This window comes from Pangasianodon hypophthalmus, chromosome 22 (assembly GCF_027358585.1).
Source record: "Pangasianodon hypophthalmus isolate fPanHyp1 chromosome 22, fPanHyp1.pri, whole genome shotgun sequence".
Taxonomy (NCBI): Eukaryota; Metazoa; Chordata; class Actinopteri; order Siluriformes; family Pangasiidae; genus Pangasianodon; species Pangasianodon hypophthalmus.
This window is the reverse complement of record NC_069731.1, coordinates 7,479,812-7,499,083: the sequence shown is the minus strand read 5'-3', so window position 1 is coordinate 7,499,083 and position 19,272 is coordinate 7,479,812. Positions and strand designations below refer to the sequence as shown.

General features: G+C 38.1%; 1 protein-coding gene across 4 annotated transcripts in view; it reads left to right on the top strand.

Annotated features, from left to right (window-relative positions):
* The window catches only part of nr4a3 (nuclear receptor subfamily 4, group A, member 3), a 30,340-nt gene extending 21,145 nt beyond the window's left edge, over positions 1–9,195 (top strand). For all 4 annotated transcript variants that reach the window (XM_053228004.1, XM_053228005.1, XM_026924343.3 and 1 more), the window contains 2 exons: positions 3,497–3,675; positions 7,467–9,195. In XM_053228004.1, coding sequence (XP_053083979.1) covers positions 3,497–3,675; positions 7,467–7,738 — 451 coding nt within the window. In that variant the 3' untranslated portion in view covers positions 7,739–9,195. The remainder of the gene's footprint in view (positions 1–3,496; positions 3,676–7,466) is intronic.
* The last annotated feature ends 10,077 nt before the right edge of the window (positions 9,196–19,272 follow it).

Genomic DNA, 19,272 nt, shown 5'->3' with positions numbered 1-19,272 from the left:
ATAACACACATTCAAAACTACAATCTTTGTACTCTACAAATAAAAAGGTAAAAAAGTAATTCTGGTTGCTTACTGTTAGCTTTCACTAGTGATGGCTGAATGTAGTCACGATATTGAATGAACGATTCTGCATTACTATTATGAAGCCATTAGGGTTGAGGCTTAATAGCACACAGTCTCATTGTAGGTGGTGCTGTTGTGGTGCTGCTGCTGTTGGTTCCACAAAAGTAAAAAAAAAAATAATAATAATCCATTTAAGCCATTTGAAAACAGCAAATAAGACAATTAGGCCATTTAGACCATTTATACATTTATACCAGCCGGTCCTGGCTTTCAGTAAGGTTTTATTTGCATGCAGGGGCAGTCAGGCGGAAACTGTAGCACTTTGACTTTGACTTTTTTTCTCTAGCAATCATCATCTTTTGGAACAAAACATAAATCTGGAGTAGGGAAAGAGAGAAAGAAGCACGTTCTATTCTAATACTGTGATTGCTAGCAATTTCGCTTTATTTGCAGCTCTGTTGGTAACCATGTGCTTCTGTGTTTTTTTTCTGAAAACTCCACCCACATCACTATACCTATAAAGTACTACAAATTCTTCCCCCTAAAAAAGTAGTTCCATTTCTGAAATTATGAATTATATAAGGAATAAAATGCATCTCGGGGCTTACTGCCCCATCATGGATTATTTTCCTATAACACCATCTGTCATAGTGGAATATTCCTCTTACATTACAGAGGACATTTAATTTCCTCATGCTTTTTTAACCATTTATAGTTGCATTTATTGTTGTGGGACGTCCGTTCCTGTTATCAATCCCGTTATAGCAGCTATAAACAGCCTCTCTTTTTTTCCTCTCTCTTGAAATGAATAAAACAAAAAAAAAATGCAGCTTGCCATGTTATTTACTGTCCTGAAGACTTTCTCATGGTGTAAAACTTACTGTTACAGAGCACTGAAACTGGAGTCTCCTTCCATAAATGTTAAATAAACATCTCCTTACAGAAATCTTTACTATATCAATTATTAATGATACATTTTCTTTGTAATGCAAGTCTTATATTTTGTAGCGTGTCCAGCATAGAAATCCCCGTGAATGAGTTGTTACTATCGATATGATAACATAATAGAACATATTAATATTTGACTCATTTGAATTATAGCTTACACTATTGTCAGAGCTGCTGTTATAGAAAATTAATTAACACCTACCTTCTGGCCACTCAGATTTGAGAATATAAAAAGGTGCTGTGGTATAAACAGGATCAGAACGTAATTTACAAAAAATTTGATTCAATGCTATTAATAAGGGAGTTTTGTGTAATCAGATTTTTGTTTTTTCTCAGGATAAAAAAGGAATAGTTGTTTGCGGCAATTGTCTATATACTATAAAGGCAGCTATAGATAGATTAGGTTGAAAAATGCTAGAGTTTTCTTTTAACATGTCTTCTTTTTTAACTTGCACCCCTTCTCCTGTCCTCGTCTTCTCTCCTGCTGTGTCTAAGTGCATTTGCATTCCATAATTGTGTGCTAATGAAGAACAGTTAACAGTTCACAAGCAGAAGCCAGCACTCCACAGGAAAACGAGAGGAGGTTTTTCCTTCCTAAATTGCAGGGTTGCTAGTGAAGAGGTAGTGAAGTAGAGCGGTGAGAGGGGGGACAGGAGAGGAGAGGAATACGAGCGAGATCGTATGGGTCATTCAGTTTAAATCTGGTTCGTCATTTTAGATGAAACCACACTGAGCAAAAAACATAACAAACTCACTCCATGAGTCCTGTCCCACATCCGAAAGAGTGAGGGAGAGAGATGAGGGGGTTGGAGGAGGGGAAAGAAATCTCAGGAATGTTTTAAAAGCTTTAATTGCGAGAGCTCGAACGTAATTAAGTCCCGTTCCGATCTTTGATGTACTCTTCCCTATGCTGGCTTTCATTTGTGCCCATGGTAACTGTTCTCCTGCGTTCAAGACTTAAACCCGCTCCAGTCAGGGCAGCTCAGAAGAGATGAGACAGAGCGGGTGTGGACGCTTGTGCGTGTAGGTGCTCATATGTAATCAGTCAGGCAGACGCAGAATAACGGAAAACGATATCGTTTTTTTCCTTTGAGAGAAAACGGTGGTGATTAATTAAAAGATGAAAGTGGCGTCGACTGAAGTTCAGCCATCAAACATCACCTTGAAGGTGGAATAAATAACAACAGTTTCTGATCAGTCCCTAACCTCTCTCTCTCTCTCTCTTTCTCTCTCTCTCTCTCTCTCTCTCTCTCTCTCTCTCTCTGCGCCTCATCAATGCCAACAGAGTATCAGAAAAAGTTTTTTGTAATCGGCATGCAGCTTAGTGAATCATTGCAGGACAAGAGAAACGGAAGCAACCAAAGCAAACAAAAAACACTCATGAGGACACACACACACATACACACACATACACACACAGCGTTTAAATAGATTCACAGTGGCATGAAAATTGTAGCTTGTAGTAGTTTGTTTGCCTACATCCCAAACCACATACTACCACTCTAAACACTCAAAATAGTGCACCACTATAGGTAGCGATATATTAGTATGTGGCACATTATTGCATCTAAGGGCTGTTTTACACAGAAGTATATTTTACAGTAAGATAATAAAACACAGCTTGTCATGTTACGGAGAAACTGGAAAGCGTAAGACTCTCCAATGGTAGAAAACTTGCTTACTCTTGCAAAGCACTGACACTGGAGACGCTTCCATAGATGTTTAATAAATTTCACGCAACAGAAAGCTTCATAATATTAATGATTACAAACAATGATAAAAACAGACATTGTAAAAGAACAGCTTATACGTAGGTTGTGTATAGAGATTTAAGATGTGTGTGCAAGGGTGAGGCTTGAGCATAAACTGTTTTTGGGAGGTAAAGGTCTTTAAGGGTTTCCACGTGGGACCTTCCACAGCGGTGCAGAAGCAGGATGAATATTATCCACTACTTTTAAATATGGCTACAAATCGGAAAACTGAATAGTGGGCATTTCTGGCCATTGCACATCTTTTCTATTTTTCTTGATTGTCAATCCACCTCTTGGTGTGGACTTCATTTCAGTTCATTTCAGACAGGCACAGAATGTACGTAAGCTGTAATCAGGGTATTCTTTTAATATCTAATGAAAGGTCAGATTTTATTGGCTCTAGTTTCTCAGTATTTTGTTTTTTTCAGGGCCTTTAACTCTCTGTTTACTTTCCCCATCCCTTTCCAGTTTCTCTGTAACACACAAATAGTTATCATTTTTGGGTATGCTTCTTCTTTTGCTTCCTTTCTTTTTCTTTTTTTCCCCCTCTGCCTGTTTTTTGTCCCTCAGCCTCTCTCTGTCTCTCCATTTCTGTACAGAAAAGTTTGTTCTCTGGACAGGGTGAAATGTCTGCGAGGCTGAATACATAACACTTCATTATTGCGCTAACTCCTATTCCTTTTCTCTCTCTCTCTCTCTCTCTCTCTCTCTGTGTCTCTCTCTCTCTCCTGCAGGTCGTTGTTGGCAGAGGAGAAGTTTGTTTTCTGCACAGGCCTGGTGCTCCACAGGCTGCAGTGTCTGCGAGGTTTCGGAGAATGGCTCGACTCAATCAGAGATTTTAGCTCTCATCTTCAGAGTCTCAGCCTGGACTTACCCGCGTTCTCGTGCCTGTCGGCCCTGGTGCTGCTCACAGGTAACACACACCACAAGGCTAACACACACCACAAGCATAACACGCACTGAGAGGATAAGCAACCTCGGGGACATTCTCATTTTCCTTTTTCTCCTTCGTCTCGACATCCCTCGCTCTCTCACTCTCACATTCACACCTCTTTGTGTGGCCAGTGCTGATTATCTCAGGTGTGGGACAGGTGATGGCCGAGACTGGGTTTACCTACACGGGAGGACTAATCCCCTTTTAATCACAGCAAAAGAGAGCGAGCGGGAGAGAGATAGAGATAGAGAATGAAAAAGGGTTTTGTGTATTTTCTATAAGGACAGCTGGGGATTATTGATTATTGGGTGGCAAAGTTCACATAAACAGGTGTTTGTGTGTGTGTGTGTGTGTGTGTGTGTTGTGAGAACCAGCAGGTGTTTCAGGTATTATGCACATGCATGACTGAGACAGACGCTACACATTAAGGCGACCCAGGGCTTCATTTGAAGGAGAATGCTATCCTCTGGTTTAAAAAAATGATAAACATCATCCACTTTTTCTATCCTGAGTTGAAAGGATGTGTTTTATCGGTGGTCTAATTCCATGCATGTCATTTGCAAACAGTCATTTTATATGTATTAGGTATGATCACGTACTGAGAAGGAAGTTATGTAGAAATGCACACTTTATATTGTTGTAAGTAATAACGGGTTAACCGTCTTGGGTGATTGATTTAATATTTCATTTCGTCACAATAATTAGGTTGTTATATTGTAAGCTGGATAACTGGCTATTTATCTGGGTCATATGTTGGTTCATATGATTCTGTTTGATTGATTGATTGATTGATTGATTTACATTTTATTTTTATATTATTTAGTTTTTTAGCATAGCTTGACTATTGGTGTCCACCAGAGTAAGATGCAATGATTAAACATCATTTTTGATTGTACATTTTCACACTGAAACACATAAGGAAGGACATAATTACAGTATAATAATTTTTTTAAAAATTAAATTTTTATAAAAATTTTGCTACAGTATAAATGATAGGAGAAATAATAGCTGATTATCTGTTTTAATAAAATTATGGAAAAGTGAGGAACTCAAGGGTCAGACCTATCTTTCCATGTGTCCGTTCCCAGAACCATCAGCCTTTAGCAGAATGTGTGTGCGTATGTGTGTGTGTGTGTGTGTGTGTGTGTGTGTGTGTGTGGGTATGTGTTGGCCTCCATGGAGCAGCACTTAGCTCTGTAGTGGGAGGAATCGAGCACTACTCAGTGGAGCCCTGCTCTCCTCTATTCCCCCTATCTCTCTCTCTCTCCCTCCACTCCCCTACTCAAACTATCGACCCTCTAAAAGTGTCTGCAGTGAAAGAGTGCCATCGATCAGCCCCTAGAGAGCGAGAGAAAGAATGAGTGAAAGTAGAATGAGGAACAATGCAGCTGCTGAACACCCACAGCACGAGAATAAATAAAAGCAACACACACAAACACACACACACACAAGTATCTATGTTTACATGCAGTCTAATAAACCCTTAACAAACTACCTGATAGCTCAATTAGAATAAAAAACTTTCCGATAATCTAAATCCAAATACAGTAAATGGATTAAAGGCAATTCAAATGAAATTTCAATCCTAGTAAGAATTTAATATGTTAAATTAAAAAAATAATAACCGTGTAAATGTTTGAATCCGATTACTGCTACAGTCAGAATATTTGCATATACTGTGAACAATTTTTTTGGCTCCTGACACACAGTAGGAGCAAAACATTCACCTGTTGAGGAACTTACATATATATATATATATTTATATATGTAAGTTCCTCAACAATATATATATATAAAATTTTCAATTTTACATTTTTATGGATAAGGTCTGAGAAGGACGTCGAACTAATATTTCGAAGTAAGCAAGGTGATTAAACACACAGCTAATATGAAATACTCATTTCAGCAACCTAAAGTGACATAACTCCTTGTGTTACTTGTTGCTATGGCAACACTGGCACTAAATTGCCACTCCTGGCATGCACATTTCATTCAATCTATGTGTAACATGCATGTGTATAGGGATTTTTGTAACAAAGTGTTTAGGGTGAATATAAACAGTTTATAATCTGCAATTCATTTGGATTGATGAAACATCCAGCGTGGAGTGAGAGGTGTGTGAAGTAGGCAGGCTTGAGGCTTGTTATTGACACACCAGCATTAAAGTGATAAAGCAGAAGCTTCACACTAACTCAGTGAGACAGCAGCTAGAAGCGAGCGTGACATTTGTTCTTTTGTAACCCAGACCACACACACTACAAACTTTCTCCAAAAGGACATGCTCAAGTTTTCCCTTTTACACCTTTCCTTTTTTTAATCCCACAAATTAGTAGAAGAAGTGCAGTTATGTGTATGAGGTGTGTATATGGTGTGTGATTTAGGGGCAGGGGGGAGGCAGATGGTATGTCATGCATCAGTCTCACATTAGGAAGCTGCTGGTGGTGTCGCGTTTGGTAACTGCATTAGTAATACAAATTTGGCGGTTGAGCAGCACATTTCTTATCTTACTTATTGTTTTACTAATTGGCCTGATTTTGTCCTGTGTTTATGGTAATCCTTTAGAGAAATAATCATGTGTGCCTTTATTTCCTACATGTGTGTATGTACATAGTAAAAACATGTCCTTATCTTGCATAAAGTTCAACACCTTTTTGAGGCAGAAAATATAATCTTATTGACCCAGTGTGTGTATTTTGATTTTATAACAACAATTACAATTGTAAAAATGAATTTCAAATACAATATAAACATTACCTTCAACTCAATTAACCATGTTTATCAAAAGAAACATAAAAGATGCCTTGTGATGGTGATGGCAGGTGTGTGGGATGTGTACAAGTGCAAGTATAAATAATAGCAGTAGGGAATGTTGACAAGCTATCATTCACTAAAGAATGTGCTACTTTTAGTCAGAAAATTTGGCCTACTTTGACAGGAAGAGGTAATTTGACTGACATGGCCGACATCCAACCACAGACCTTGTCCCACAGCCTGTCAATAAACATGCAGGATTATCTCATTTACTTACTGTTTAAGTGCCTCAAACAAAATAATCAACAAATTATCAACAAGAAGTCAGGATTGTATGGATTTTGTTTAATCCAGTGACTATAACTTACTCCAAAAAATTATTTGTCACACAGTTTTTGTGTGTATATACACACAGAAGTTCAAAGAGCCAGGTAACTCAGATTGTAACCTTTAAGATTCTGAAGACTGAGGCCAGAAAAGTGTACAAAAGTTGTTTAAGGTTAGAGTAAACATAGCAGTCGGTAAAAATCACAGTCACATTTTTGTTTTAGATGGACAAGTCAGTGACATAATATGAAATAAAGTTATAAAAAAAAAAAACATTGAGTTATAACACCAAACCTTGTTATCCAGTGTTACATTTAACTTTTTATTCAGCAGATACTTTTATCCAAAGTGACTTACAACTGAGAGAGAATGTAAACACTTGAGGGTTTAAGTATGTTGTCGAACAGTGTTCCTCTGGCAGGTCAATTTCATGACTCACAACCTGTCCCTAAATATAATACATGGTTTTATTATTTTTAAATTGACTTCTATTTATGGGGAAAGTGAAACAAGCCTACTTTTTAATGTTGGATAAATTGATTTGTTGGATAAATTGTATGGTTCAGCTTTTAGAAGAAATTTAAGTAACTCAAACATATAGATAGATAGATAGATAGATAGATCAGTTGCCTTCAGTAGAAAATGAACTTTGACCACACACACTCATTCTTTACCTGTCTGTTTCTCCTCAGAACAATGTCCTGGCCTCAAGGAGCCCAAGAAGGTGGAGGAGCTGCAGTCCAAGCTCATCTCCTGCCTTCGAGATCACCTGAGCTCCGGTGGGGCCACAAGTGTGGCTGCCGCAGGCAAAGCCCCGCCCCCAGTGGCTGCCGTACTGGACCTGAAGATGGAGCTTCGGTCACAGCGCACTCAAGGCCTACAGAGGATCTTCTACTTAAAGCTGGAGGACCTGGTCCCACCTCCTCCACTCTTCGACAGATTCCTGGACACACTGCCCTACTAATACAGACACGCCCTAAAGCTCGCCTGGGCACGCCCACAGGTTGGGGACACACCACAGAGGACAGAGCCTGAAGAGAGACTCACTGAACTCGATTTTCTCTCAAGAGGCTCCAGATGTACACTCTTTCCACCTCAGCTCTGTGTCTGATAATGTGTGTGTGTGTTTGTGTGTGTGTATGTGTGTGTGTGTGTGTGTGTGTGTGTGTGTGTGTGTGGGGAAGAGAGGGAGCAGAGCTGTGCTTTTGGACTGTGGTTCAGTGTGTGTGTAATAAATTGAGAGATAGAAGGTTGGAAGGGTTCTATTCAGTCAAAAGACAGTCAGTATGCTCTACATACACTTACACACAGTTACACATGAGACACAAAGGACATAAAAAATGAGTGTGTGTGAGAGTGTATATGCGTCTCTGTGGAAAGCTTGAGGCAAAACGAATCAACAGACGTCCAGACAAAGTGCATTAAATTCTAACCACCGAATCACACTCCCAAAACTGTATACAAGTGCAATTTACTAAGTGCTATTTAAAAAAAAAACAAAACAAAAAAACAAGGATTAGACAGAAGAGTAGGAAAGAGTAGAAAGCACAGGAGAGTGTGTGTGTTCCATTTCTATTTCAACTCTAAATTATTTTAATACTACGACTCACCCTGTGAAGTAATGATATCAAACCAAGCAGATGTCTCACACATCAGTCTGCTCACTAACTCTTGCAACTCTTGAGCAAGTTCTACAGACTTGAAATTACTGTAGAGTTCTATTATTTTTTTCTGGTTTTTGCAAACCAGGGAATTTTAGGGTTAGAAGTGTAGAGCTAAAAAAGAGTGCAAGGGAGCATTTGGGCTACAAGCACTTAAAAAAGAAAGAAAGGAGAGAGGGATGGGGCACGGAAGGAGGGAATGATAGAGTGGGAAAGAGGGTGGGAGGGACGAAACATTCCGTGCTCACGCTCATTTTTATAAGTTTCTATTGTTAACACCATCTATTAATACAGAGGACTTTGTTGCAAAAAAAGTTGTCTTTTATTTGTACAAAAAAAAAAACAGATTATATGCATGGTTTTCTCTTTTCTCGCCTTTCTTGCCTGTATTTATTTTGTTTGCGAAAGACGGCCAGCTCCTCAAAGGGCTCGGACACATTCACAGACTGGGCTTTTCCGCTAACATCGCCCAAAGGCAACCATTTGCGACAAATGGAGAATTATATAAATATATAAATATATATATATACACAATACAAAACTAATATTTTGAAGTGTTTTTATCCAATAGATTTTTCAAATCTTGTGGTACGAGTTGTGCATTTTTTTGTTTGTTTTTGTTTGTTTTGTTTTTTTTTCAAAGAAAAAACAAGATTACAAAAAATGTCTCTTTTTGATTTGTTTGGATTACTTTTTTTTTCTCTTTGGTTCACTGGAGGCTCTGTTCAGCACTTTGAAATCATAAAGAAAAAAATGATTATTTTGTCTGAAAGTGTGTGAAGTTTTGTTGGTGCAAGAGCACTTTCAAAAGAACACTGACCAGGGGTGGAAGAATCTGAATAATTTACAGTGTGACAACATATAACGCTTAAACCTTCACATATTTTCAAATAGGACAAGATTAAATGCCACATAACATCACAGAAGTGCAAATATTCATATATTTAGTTAAGGAAACTTCTAAAGTAAACTAATTGAGGCCAGTGGAAAAGGAAATACTCTTTTTAATAATCAGTTAGACAGAAGAATAATCACTGTGTAAATGTTTGAATCCAATTATTTTAACATGAGAATCTTTGTATATATTCTTCAGATATAGGATATACAGTATGTGGCTCTATATATTCATGCATTCATTCATTTTCATCTCCCTATTTGTCTCTCTCTCTCTCTCTCTCTCTCTCTCTCTCTCTCTCTCTCTCTCTCTATATATATATATATATATATATATATATATATATATATATACACATACATACATACAGTATATATACATAATATATATGGCATTAATTATAAATTCCATTCAGTGTAATATTATTTGTATAGGACGTAAAACAATAAATATCGTCATAAAGCATCTTTACATAAATGTGGGTGCAGATCTAGATCCCTAATGAGCAAGCCCAAGTAAAAGTGGGCTTTTTTTTAGGAAAAAAAAAAGGTTTAGGTTGTGGGAATTTTTAAAACCCAAAAACACAACCTGCATTCTCATATTTTTAAAGGCTAATCTTATCCCAATTTCAAAACAAAAAAAATAACATTGGCAAAAATGGAAATTTACTAAACACACCAGAGAAAAAAAAGAATTTTATTTAATGTGATACATTCAGGTCCATAAGTATTTGGACAGTGACACAATCTTTGTAATTTTGCCTCTGTACAGCACCACAATGGATTTGATGTCCATTTGAAATGAAGCAATCAAGATAAGATTGAAGTATAGACTTTCAGCTTTAATTCAAGGTGTTTAACAAAAATATTGCATTAACTGGGAATTACAGCCAAATTCCTCGATTCCCTCCATTTTCACAGGCTCAAAAGTAATTGGACAATTGACTGATAAGCAGTTTCATGGCCAGGTGTGACCTGTTTCCTTGTTATTTCATGACAAATTAAGGAGATAAAAGATCTGGAGTTGATTCCAAGTATTGAATTTGCATTTGGTATCTGTTCATGGGAACTCTCAATATAAGGAGGCCATGATTAGGCTGAAAAAACAAAACAGACCTATCAGAGAGATAGCAGAAACTTTAGAAGTGGCCTAATGAACAATTTGGTACATTATTAAAAAGAAAGAATGTACTGGTAAGTTCAGCAACACCAAAAGGCCTGGAAGACCACGGAAGACAGCTGAAGTGGATGATCATGGAATTCTTTCCTTGGTGAAGAAAAACCCCTTCACGACATCTAGCCAAGTCAAAAACACTCTGGAGGAAGTAGACGTATCAGTGTCAAAGTCTACAATCAAAAGACGCCTTCATGAATGTAAATACGGTTTACCTCAAGATGCAAATCACTGGTAACACTCAAGATCAGAAGGGCCAGATTAGGCTTTGCTAAAAAAAAAAAAAAAAAAAAACTCTAAAAAAAAAAAAGCCTGACCAGTTCTGATACATGAATAACTTATACCAGAATGATGGGAAGAGAAGAGTATGGAGAAGGAAAGGAAGGACTCATGATCCAAAGCATACCGCATCATCTTTCAAATGTGGAGGCAGTATTATTGCATGGGCATTTGTGGCTGCTAATGGAACTGGGTCACTGGTGTTTATTGATGATGTGACTGCTGATAGAAGTAGCAGGATTCAGACAAATTCTGCAAAACTGATAGGACAGCACTTCACAGTACAGATGGATAATGACCCAAAATGTACCATGAAAGCAACCCAAGAGCTTGGAAATGGAATGTTCTTAAATGGTCAAATCACTCACCTGACCTCAACCCTATTGAGCATGCTTTCCACTTACTGAAGACAAAACTGAAGGCAGAAAGACCCAAAAACAAGCAGCAACTGAAGGCAGCTGCAGTACAGGCCTGGCAAAGCATCTCAAGGGAGGAAACTCAACATTTGGTGATGTCCATGGGTTCCAGACTTCAGGCAGTCATTGACTTCAAAGCATTTGCATCTAAGTATTAAAAATAATCCTAATAGTTATGATTATGTCAGTTGTCCAATTACTTTTGAAAATGGAGGGACTATGTAAAAAATGGCTGTAATTCCTAAATGATTATTGCAATATTTTTTGTTAAACAACTTGAATTAAAGCTGAAAGTCTACACTTCAATCACATCATGATTGCTTCATTTCAAATCCATTCTGGTGGTGTACAGAGGCAAAATTCCAAAATTGTGTCACTGTCCAAATACTTATGGACCTGGCTGTAATTCAAATACATGAAATTCATATTCAAGTAATTTGGGTAGCCTCTAAACTCCATAGAATCAGCCTACAATCAATGATATACCTATTTGCAATATCATCACAATGTACAGCACATTTATTCAAGTATATCATTATAGCCATAACACAAGGTAGCAAAGGAACCTGTTTAAGATCATTAAACCTGCCTTCTTAGCTACATACCCTAACCCTTATCACCTAACCTTTGTGTGTAAGTGTGTGTATTGCTGCTGCTTGTTGTCCCCCCGAGACCCCATTACACTGATAGGGTGAGAGAACGTTAAGTATGGAGGAGGGACAATGATTTTAGGGGGATTCCATGAATGAGAGTGGGCAGATCAAGCTTCCAGGCCTCGTTAAACCCCATCGATCCGCATGGTGACATTTTAGAGGCGAAGTACACACACACACATGAACACATTTCAAGCACAAGCATGCACATTGACATGGCTGCTCATTCTCAAGTGCACCACCCATGCACACACAGATGTACACACGCAGTAGGTAAATGCATGCTTGCACACACCCACTCAGTAAAATGTCATGGTCTTTTGTTTTTTTGTTTTTTTGTTGTTGTTGTTTTTCTTTCATTTTGAAGTATAAATGGCTCTGTAATTTTAATTACAAGGATGCAAGTGGACTGTGTTAAAATTTAATTCAAGTCAACTTTATTGTCATTATACATATACACCAGCTTTTTTGGGTTAGGTATAAATCAGCATTAAAAATATAACACATGTAAAGAGTGCAAATGGACAGCCAGAGCAGAAGTATATCTTCATACAAATAATAATAAGTACAAAAGATTATATAGCTACTATAGACCAGGAATAGGCACTACACTGCCAAAATATGTCATCTTATCAAGTGAAAATATCTTGAATATAGTCAAATCTATCTAGTATTTCCTTTCATAAGATTGCAGTAAACTTATTTTTACACATTGTTTACTAATTTCAAGCTTGAAATAGTCTTGTTCTATTGGCAGGTTATTTTTGCAAAATTTAAGCATTTATCTCTAAAAAGAAGCAAAATTATCTGCCAATAGAATAAGAAAATTTAAAGGTTAGTATTAAATTAGTAAAAATGTCTTAAAATAGGTTTAATAATCTTATACCCCTGGTTTATTATGATTTTATAATAGGAAATACTAGATATATGTGACATGATGATGACATGGTGGCTCAGTGGTTAGTACTGCTGCCTCGCACCTCCGGGGTTCGGGGTTTGAATGTTCTCTCTGTGTTTTGGGGGCTTCCTCCAGGTACTCTGGTTTCCTCCCCAAGTCCAAAGACATGCGTTGTAGACTGATTGGCATTTCCAAATCGTCCATAGTGTGTGAGTGTGTGTGATTGTGCCATGCAATGGGCTGACCCCAATCCAGGGTGTTCCCCGCTTCGTGCCCCGAGTTCCCTGGGATAGGCTCCAGGCTCTCCCGTGACCTTGAGTAGGATAAGCGGTATAGAAAATGGATGGATTTTAGAGCAGCTCCTTGCACCATATTTGGTTAGAAATTCTCTGCGACCATCAAATACTTACCAAAACCTTCTGTGTGAAAAATTCACAACACTGCAACAGTGCTAACAAAAACGCTAGCATTTTCAGGTGGAAAACAGACATGTAGCAATATGATGAGTGACTCATCTCTATACAGCTACTATACAGTTAGAAAACACATACATGGATATGTAATGAGTCTTCATAATGAGATATCACCTGACTGTTCTTTTTCAAGCTAGCAAGTCAGATGCTAGTTAGCAGGCAAAACGGCTATGATCGTGTAACAAGCTCTATAGGAAACTCTTGTCAAAACTTTAGAAATATAACAGCAGTAAAGTAAAGTAATACTTTAATAAAAGAAATAAACAAACAAACAAAAAACAGTATAATTAATTGACACTTCATAAATTAATGCAGACCACCAGTATGATTTTTGAAAGATACCTAGCATTAGCATTAGTTTACATCCACCAGTATGATTTATTAACTGTCACTTCTCATGTCTTCCAAATGAAAGGTTTTTCTGGATTTCAAAATACAGTCACTTTAATAGGAACACACGTACCCCTCTTAATCGTGTAAGTATCCAAACAGCCAATCATGTGGCAGCAGCACAATGCATACAATCATGCAGATGCAGGTCAAGAGCTTTAGTTAATGTTCACATCTGCATCAGAATGAGGAAAATGTGTGATCTCAGTGACTTTGACATGGCATGGTGGCATGGTTTTTGTTCCCAGACAAACTGGTTTGAGTATTTCAGCAACTGCTGATCTGAGATTTTCATGCTCAACAATCTCTAGAGTTGTTGTGCGAAATGTGCGAAAACCAAAAAAACATCTAGTGAGCAGCAGTTCTGCAGGCGGAAATGCCTTGTCGATGAAAGAGGCCAGGGTTTTTAGACTGATCGTAGTCTTCGTTCGTGACCTAGTGAGCCAGCAAGAGGATGTATTTGTGCTATAAAGCACCTCTGAAAGTCGCTCTGGTTAAGGGGGTCTGCTAAATGCTGTAAATATAGGTCAGAGGAGAATGCTCAAACTGATTCGAGCCAACAGAAAGGCTACGGTAAATCAAATAAGCACTCTTTACAACTGTGATGAGCAGAAAAGCATCTCAGAGCAGGAGACCACATCGGGTTCCACTCCTGTTAGACAAGAACAGGAATCTGAGTCTACAGGAGGCACAGGCTCACCAAAACTGGACATTTTTACCACATGATTGGCTAATTGCATGAATGAGCAGGGGTGCCAGGGTTCCTATTATAGTGAGTGTAACATTTATGGTATTTTATAATATGTATCAAAATAGATTTTAATGTTTTTTTCTGCCCATCCATGGACATTACAATAAATAGATGGCCTAGGTAGTCAGGTACAACATTTCAACGTTCTGGTTAACCTCTTAAACCCACAGCCTATTATTCGATTATTCATCTTGAATTATATAAATACTAGGAATTCCTAATTATAGTAATTATAGTAAAACTAATACAAAATATATGTAATTATGAGAGTGAGGAAGTCATCGTGTACCATGAAAGTACGCACTTGCCAGTAGCTCCTGTTAGTTTAAAAAATTAAAGTACAACGTCGATTTAATAGTGATCAAAATCCCGCTATCTGGTGTAACCTAGAAGAGGACGGGTTCTATTTTGAGTCTGGCTCCTCGCAAAGTTTCTTCCTCATGTTGTTTTTCTCCAATACTGGCTTGCTCATTAAGGATCTAGCTCTACATACAGATTCCTCAGAAAGTGGCTTTTTGGCAATGCCTATTGTTTTGTATTGAATCAAACTGTTGAAATTATTGAAAAGTTGCAATATTCTGTTGATTCCTGGTGGTCGTGCAATAATTTGTAATGGTTATTAATGAGATTTTGTGTTTTACATATGGGTTCATATCATGGGTGTCCTACAGGCCTCTGGTGGTCAATCATGGTGGTATTAGGCTGTGGTTTAATGATGATTCAATGGACCTAATGGAATTCCGTAATATTGACATCTGTCATGATGTTGTACTTAGAGCTAAGTGTAAGGAAATGAGAAAACACAGATTTATAGCAATCATGGTTATCTACTCAGAACTGGAAAATATTAGATTACTATATAAAATAAAAACAGAAATGTTTAATAGAATATCATTGTCATTAGGAAGTTCAGAAAGTAGTAGAGTAATACAAAAACTATTGATGCAAAAGTAAATGCAAAGGGAAAAAAGTTAAACATGGTGTTTTTCCTTGGACATATGAACTATAAAGGGCTCAGTGGTTATGGAGTGGACAGAATTACAGGGTTTTAAATAAAATTCAATTAAACTGGAACCAAGTGCAACAGCAACAGCAATAGTTTTAACCCTTTCTCGCAGTACACTGGAAATCGACTTATCAGACATTTTTAATCAGTATCAAATGAATTATGTTATCACTGCAAGTCTGTTATAAGATTAGTTGGGTTTCTGTGTGTAGAGTATCGTGACTCTGTGCTTAGCTGCTGGTGAGCAGGGTGATGGGAAATGGGAGGGGTGTGAGCCCTCTGCTGGGCAAACAATTCACATCTCTTTACAATAACATTGATGCAGAGATAAAACAGACAGCATAACTAAAGCTTTTTTGATAGATTTTAGCTCTTATATTGCCCATTGTGTGAGTATTAAATAATAAGAAAGCACACCACCATACCAAAGGTATAGTCCTCTCAGAAATATCTGGAAATAACTGGACATGATGTTGAAGTAAAGGATCAAAAATAAGGGAAATCAAAGCAGAGCGTTTATTTTGGTTCCTAACCATTCCTGGGCTGTAATTTCTTTGTAAGTAACATGCAACGATATACTATAATCTCCCAATATATTATGATTTGAAGCCTTGAGGAGTCGTATAGACAGAGGCAGGTGGAGGGCAGCTTGGTGAAGCTGTCAGTCAGGGAGCAGGCAGATCGATCCAGAATGACAGGTAGCAGATCCCCCTGGAGTCTTCATTACAGCCTTCTATTAGAGCAGGAGAGGAGGGGCTAATGCACATACACCAGTTTGTGTGTGTGTGTGTGTGTGTGTGTGTGTGTGTGTGTATGTGTGTGCGTGCACACTGAGCGGCTCATGTAATATTGATCAGCTGTTAGTGAGTTTGTTGAGGGGGATCAGCAGGGACGGACTCACGCTGTGACGAGTGGCAGCAGAGCTTTAACACAAGAATGAGCCTCAACCCCCTCTCCAAATGCTCCAAATATGTATATACACACACACACACACAAATCATTGTCACCAAACCATTATGAAATGGTCATATAATATATACACTTACCATCCACTTTAATAGGAACACCTGTACACCTGCACAATCATGCAGTTATCTAATCATTCAATCATGTGGCAGCAGTGCAATGTGAAAAATCATGCAGAAACAGGTCAGGTGCTTCAGTTAATGCCACATCCTGGCATTAACCTAATGCATAACTCCTGCCACATGATTAAATGGTTGGATAACTGCATAAATGAACAGGTGTACAGGTGTTCCTTTAAAAGTGGACAGTAAGTGTACATCAACTATACAAATTCTTCCCACAAAAACTTGCAAAATAAATAAATCAGTTAGACAAAGGCAAATAAAAAACACAATCTATTTGTTTACATGTAGGATTAAGACTGGCACCTAGTGTGACAAGAAAACACAAATGTCTGGCAAAAAATGCACAACACATTGATGTATTGAACATTTAACCATGTTATCCATGGTGTAAAAAGATCAGGTTTTACGCATTGCTTAATAATTTAGGAATTTTGTCTTGCAAATTGGGTCTTGTCAGAGAGACCTGCGGCATTCAGGAGAAAAAAATACCAATAGCAAATCCACTTTCCAATCCAATTTTTTATACCTCATTGCTTTACATTTTAACAGTGGCAGCACAAGGGCCCAGCAAATAGTGTTCCTACTTCCTAAAATCATGCAGGTAGCTGGATTGGTGACTCTAAAATTTGATTGGTGCCCCCGAGACTGGTGTTTCCTTCAGGGTGTATTCCTGCCTCGAACCCAGTGTTCCTGGGATAGACTCCAGATCCACCGTGAGCTTGAGCAGGATAAAGCAGTTACTGAGGATGAATGATTTTGGTTGTTGTCCAAATACAGTTTTGTCTGTATTATAAACACTGTATTGTACATTGTATGTTGCATATTGTATTTTTGTTTATTATTACCTTTCAACCTTTCAATCATTATTCAGTCCCTATAGTCTGGTCATTCAGCAATATATTTGTGTGCATCACCAAAAAGTCATAAACCATATGGATGTGTCAAATAGTAGAAACAATAGTAGAAACAGCAATAACCAAAAGATTATATTTATTCATCATTTTAGCTAAGTTCACAGCAAAACATTCCACTTAATTAAGTCATCTTACCAACCACACAGCTTTTTTTAAAGCAGAACCGATAATAATATTACAACAGTACCTTTTAATAGTACCTCTGAACTGACTCATAAACGTGTTGTTGTAATGTCTACATATTGTGTGGTGTTGCTGCTATGTGAGGTTACTTCTCAGATTTTATCTCATCCTCAAAGAGTTTCAGTTGAGGAGGTGAGGATGTCGATGAAAATAATAGGAAGGTAAGGGTGATCCCTTATTAAAAGTTTATAATGCCACTCCTTGCTCTATCGCATGCCGGGACTCCCCCATTGGGGCAGAAAAGAGAGCATGTGGGCAGGTTGGTGGTAGAAACGGGGGTGGACAAGTGAGAGACAGAACCACACCATGGCCTTTTTCTTCTGACTTTTGTGGCACTAGTCAAGATTGACATCTTCAGACTGTCTCCTTGAGAGTTCTTTTTCGTTTCTGCCGCAGGCACTTTCAGTTTTTCCATCCTCCCACTACTTCTTTTGCTCTATCTCTGTTTCTCGCTCTTTCTCTGTTTTGTTGTTCTCTGGACGGGATGTTTTGTTCTCTACGTGTTTATATGGCCTACATTAAAGCTTGTGGACCCGATTTAACAGTTTATGATTATCTGATTATCTGAGTCTGGAGCTGAACCTAAATTATTATTAGATGACTAAATAATAAATTAGATTAAAGGTCACAGTCAGGTCTAGATTTGGAAGCTGAGTACACCACAAACTAGACTGATGAATCATATAGCTACAAATAGTGCCAATAGTGATAGCCATATGTGTGCTTCTGTGGCTTGACATACTACAAATGCAACAGTATTTCTTATAAACTGAAATCTCATAAAGATTTTTGATCACTCTGTTTGTAAACTTGGAGTTATCTACGGCGTAGGTTTATGAAACCTAGTTGTGTGGGTGATGCTTTTGTTGTCTCTTTGAAAGCGGCAGTTGTGTGTGACCCTCTTCTTTCATGTGTGTTTTTGCGTGCGTGTGTGCGTGCGTGTGTGTGTGTGTGTGTGTGTGTGTGTGCACGCAAGTAACTAAACCCATAGTGCCAGAGCTTTTCAAGAAGCCCTAGGGAGCACCAGAAATAAAATGTGCATGAGAGCGAGAGTGAGGGCGATAGAAAGCACACAGCGGGCTTTGGTTGAAGCTCAGTTCACACATGTGGTTAATCTGCTGGTGTTCTCTTAAGCCGGAAACACTGATCACTAAGGCCCAGAGGGAGGAGCAGGTGTGTGTGTGTGTGTATGTGTGTGTGTGTGTGTGTGTGTGTGTGTGTCCATGTGTGTATGTTTTTATATCTTCGTGGGAACCAAATGTCCTCACAAGAATCGGAATATCTGATCATTTCAGATATATCTCACAAAACGAAAAATGTAGCTTTTATTAGGAAAAACTAAGATCCAAAATGTATACTTTTGGCTACTGAGGTTAAGGTTAGGGTTCAGTTCAAGGAGTAGGCATAGCATTAATTAAATTCATGAATAATTATGTCAGTGAAAGGTCCTCACATGGATAGTAAGTATGTTCTTGTACATGTCCTTATAAGTTATACTATTATTACTAGGGATCGAGGACGAGTTCTTGTTTTTTGGTACTCATGGTCGGGGGTTCAAACCCCAGCACCATCAAGCTGCCACTGTTGGGCCCTTGAACAAGGCCCTTCACGCTATCTGTTCCTGGGGCACAGTATCATGGCTGATCCTGCACTCTGACTCCAGCTTCCTAACAAGCTGAGATATGCGAAAAAACAATTTCACTGTGCTGTAATGT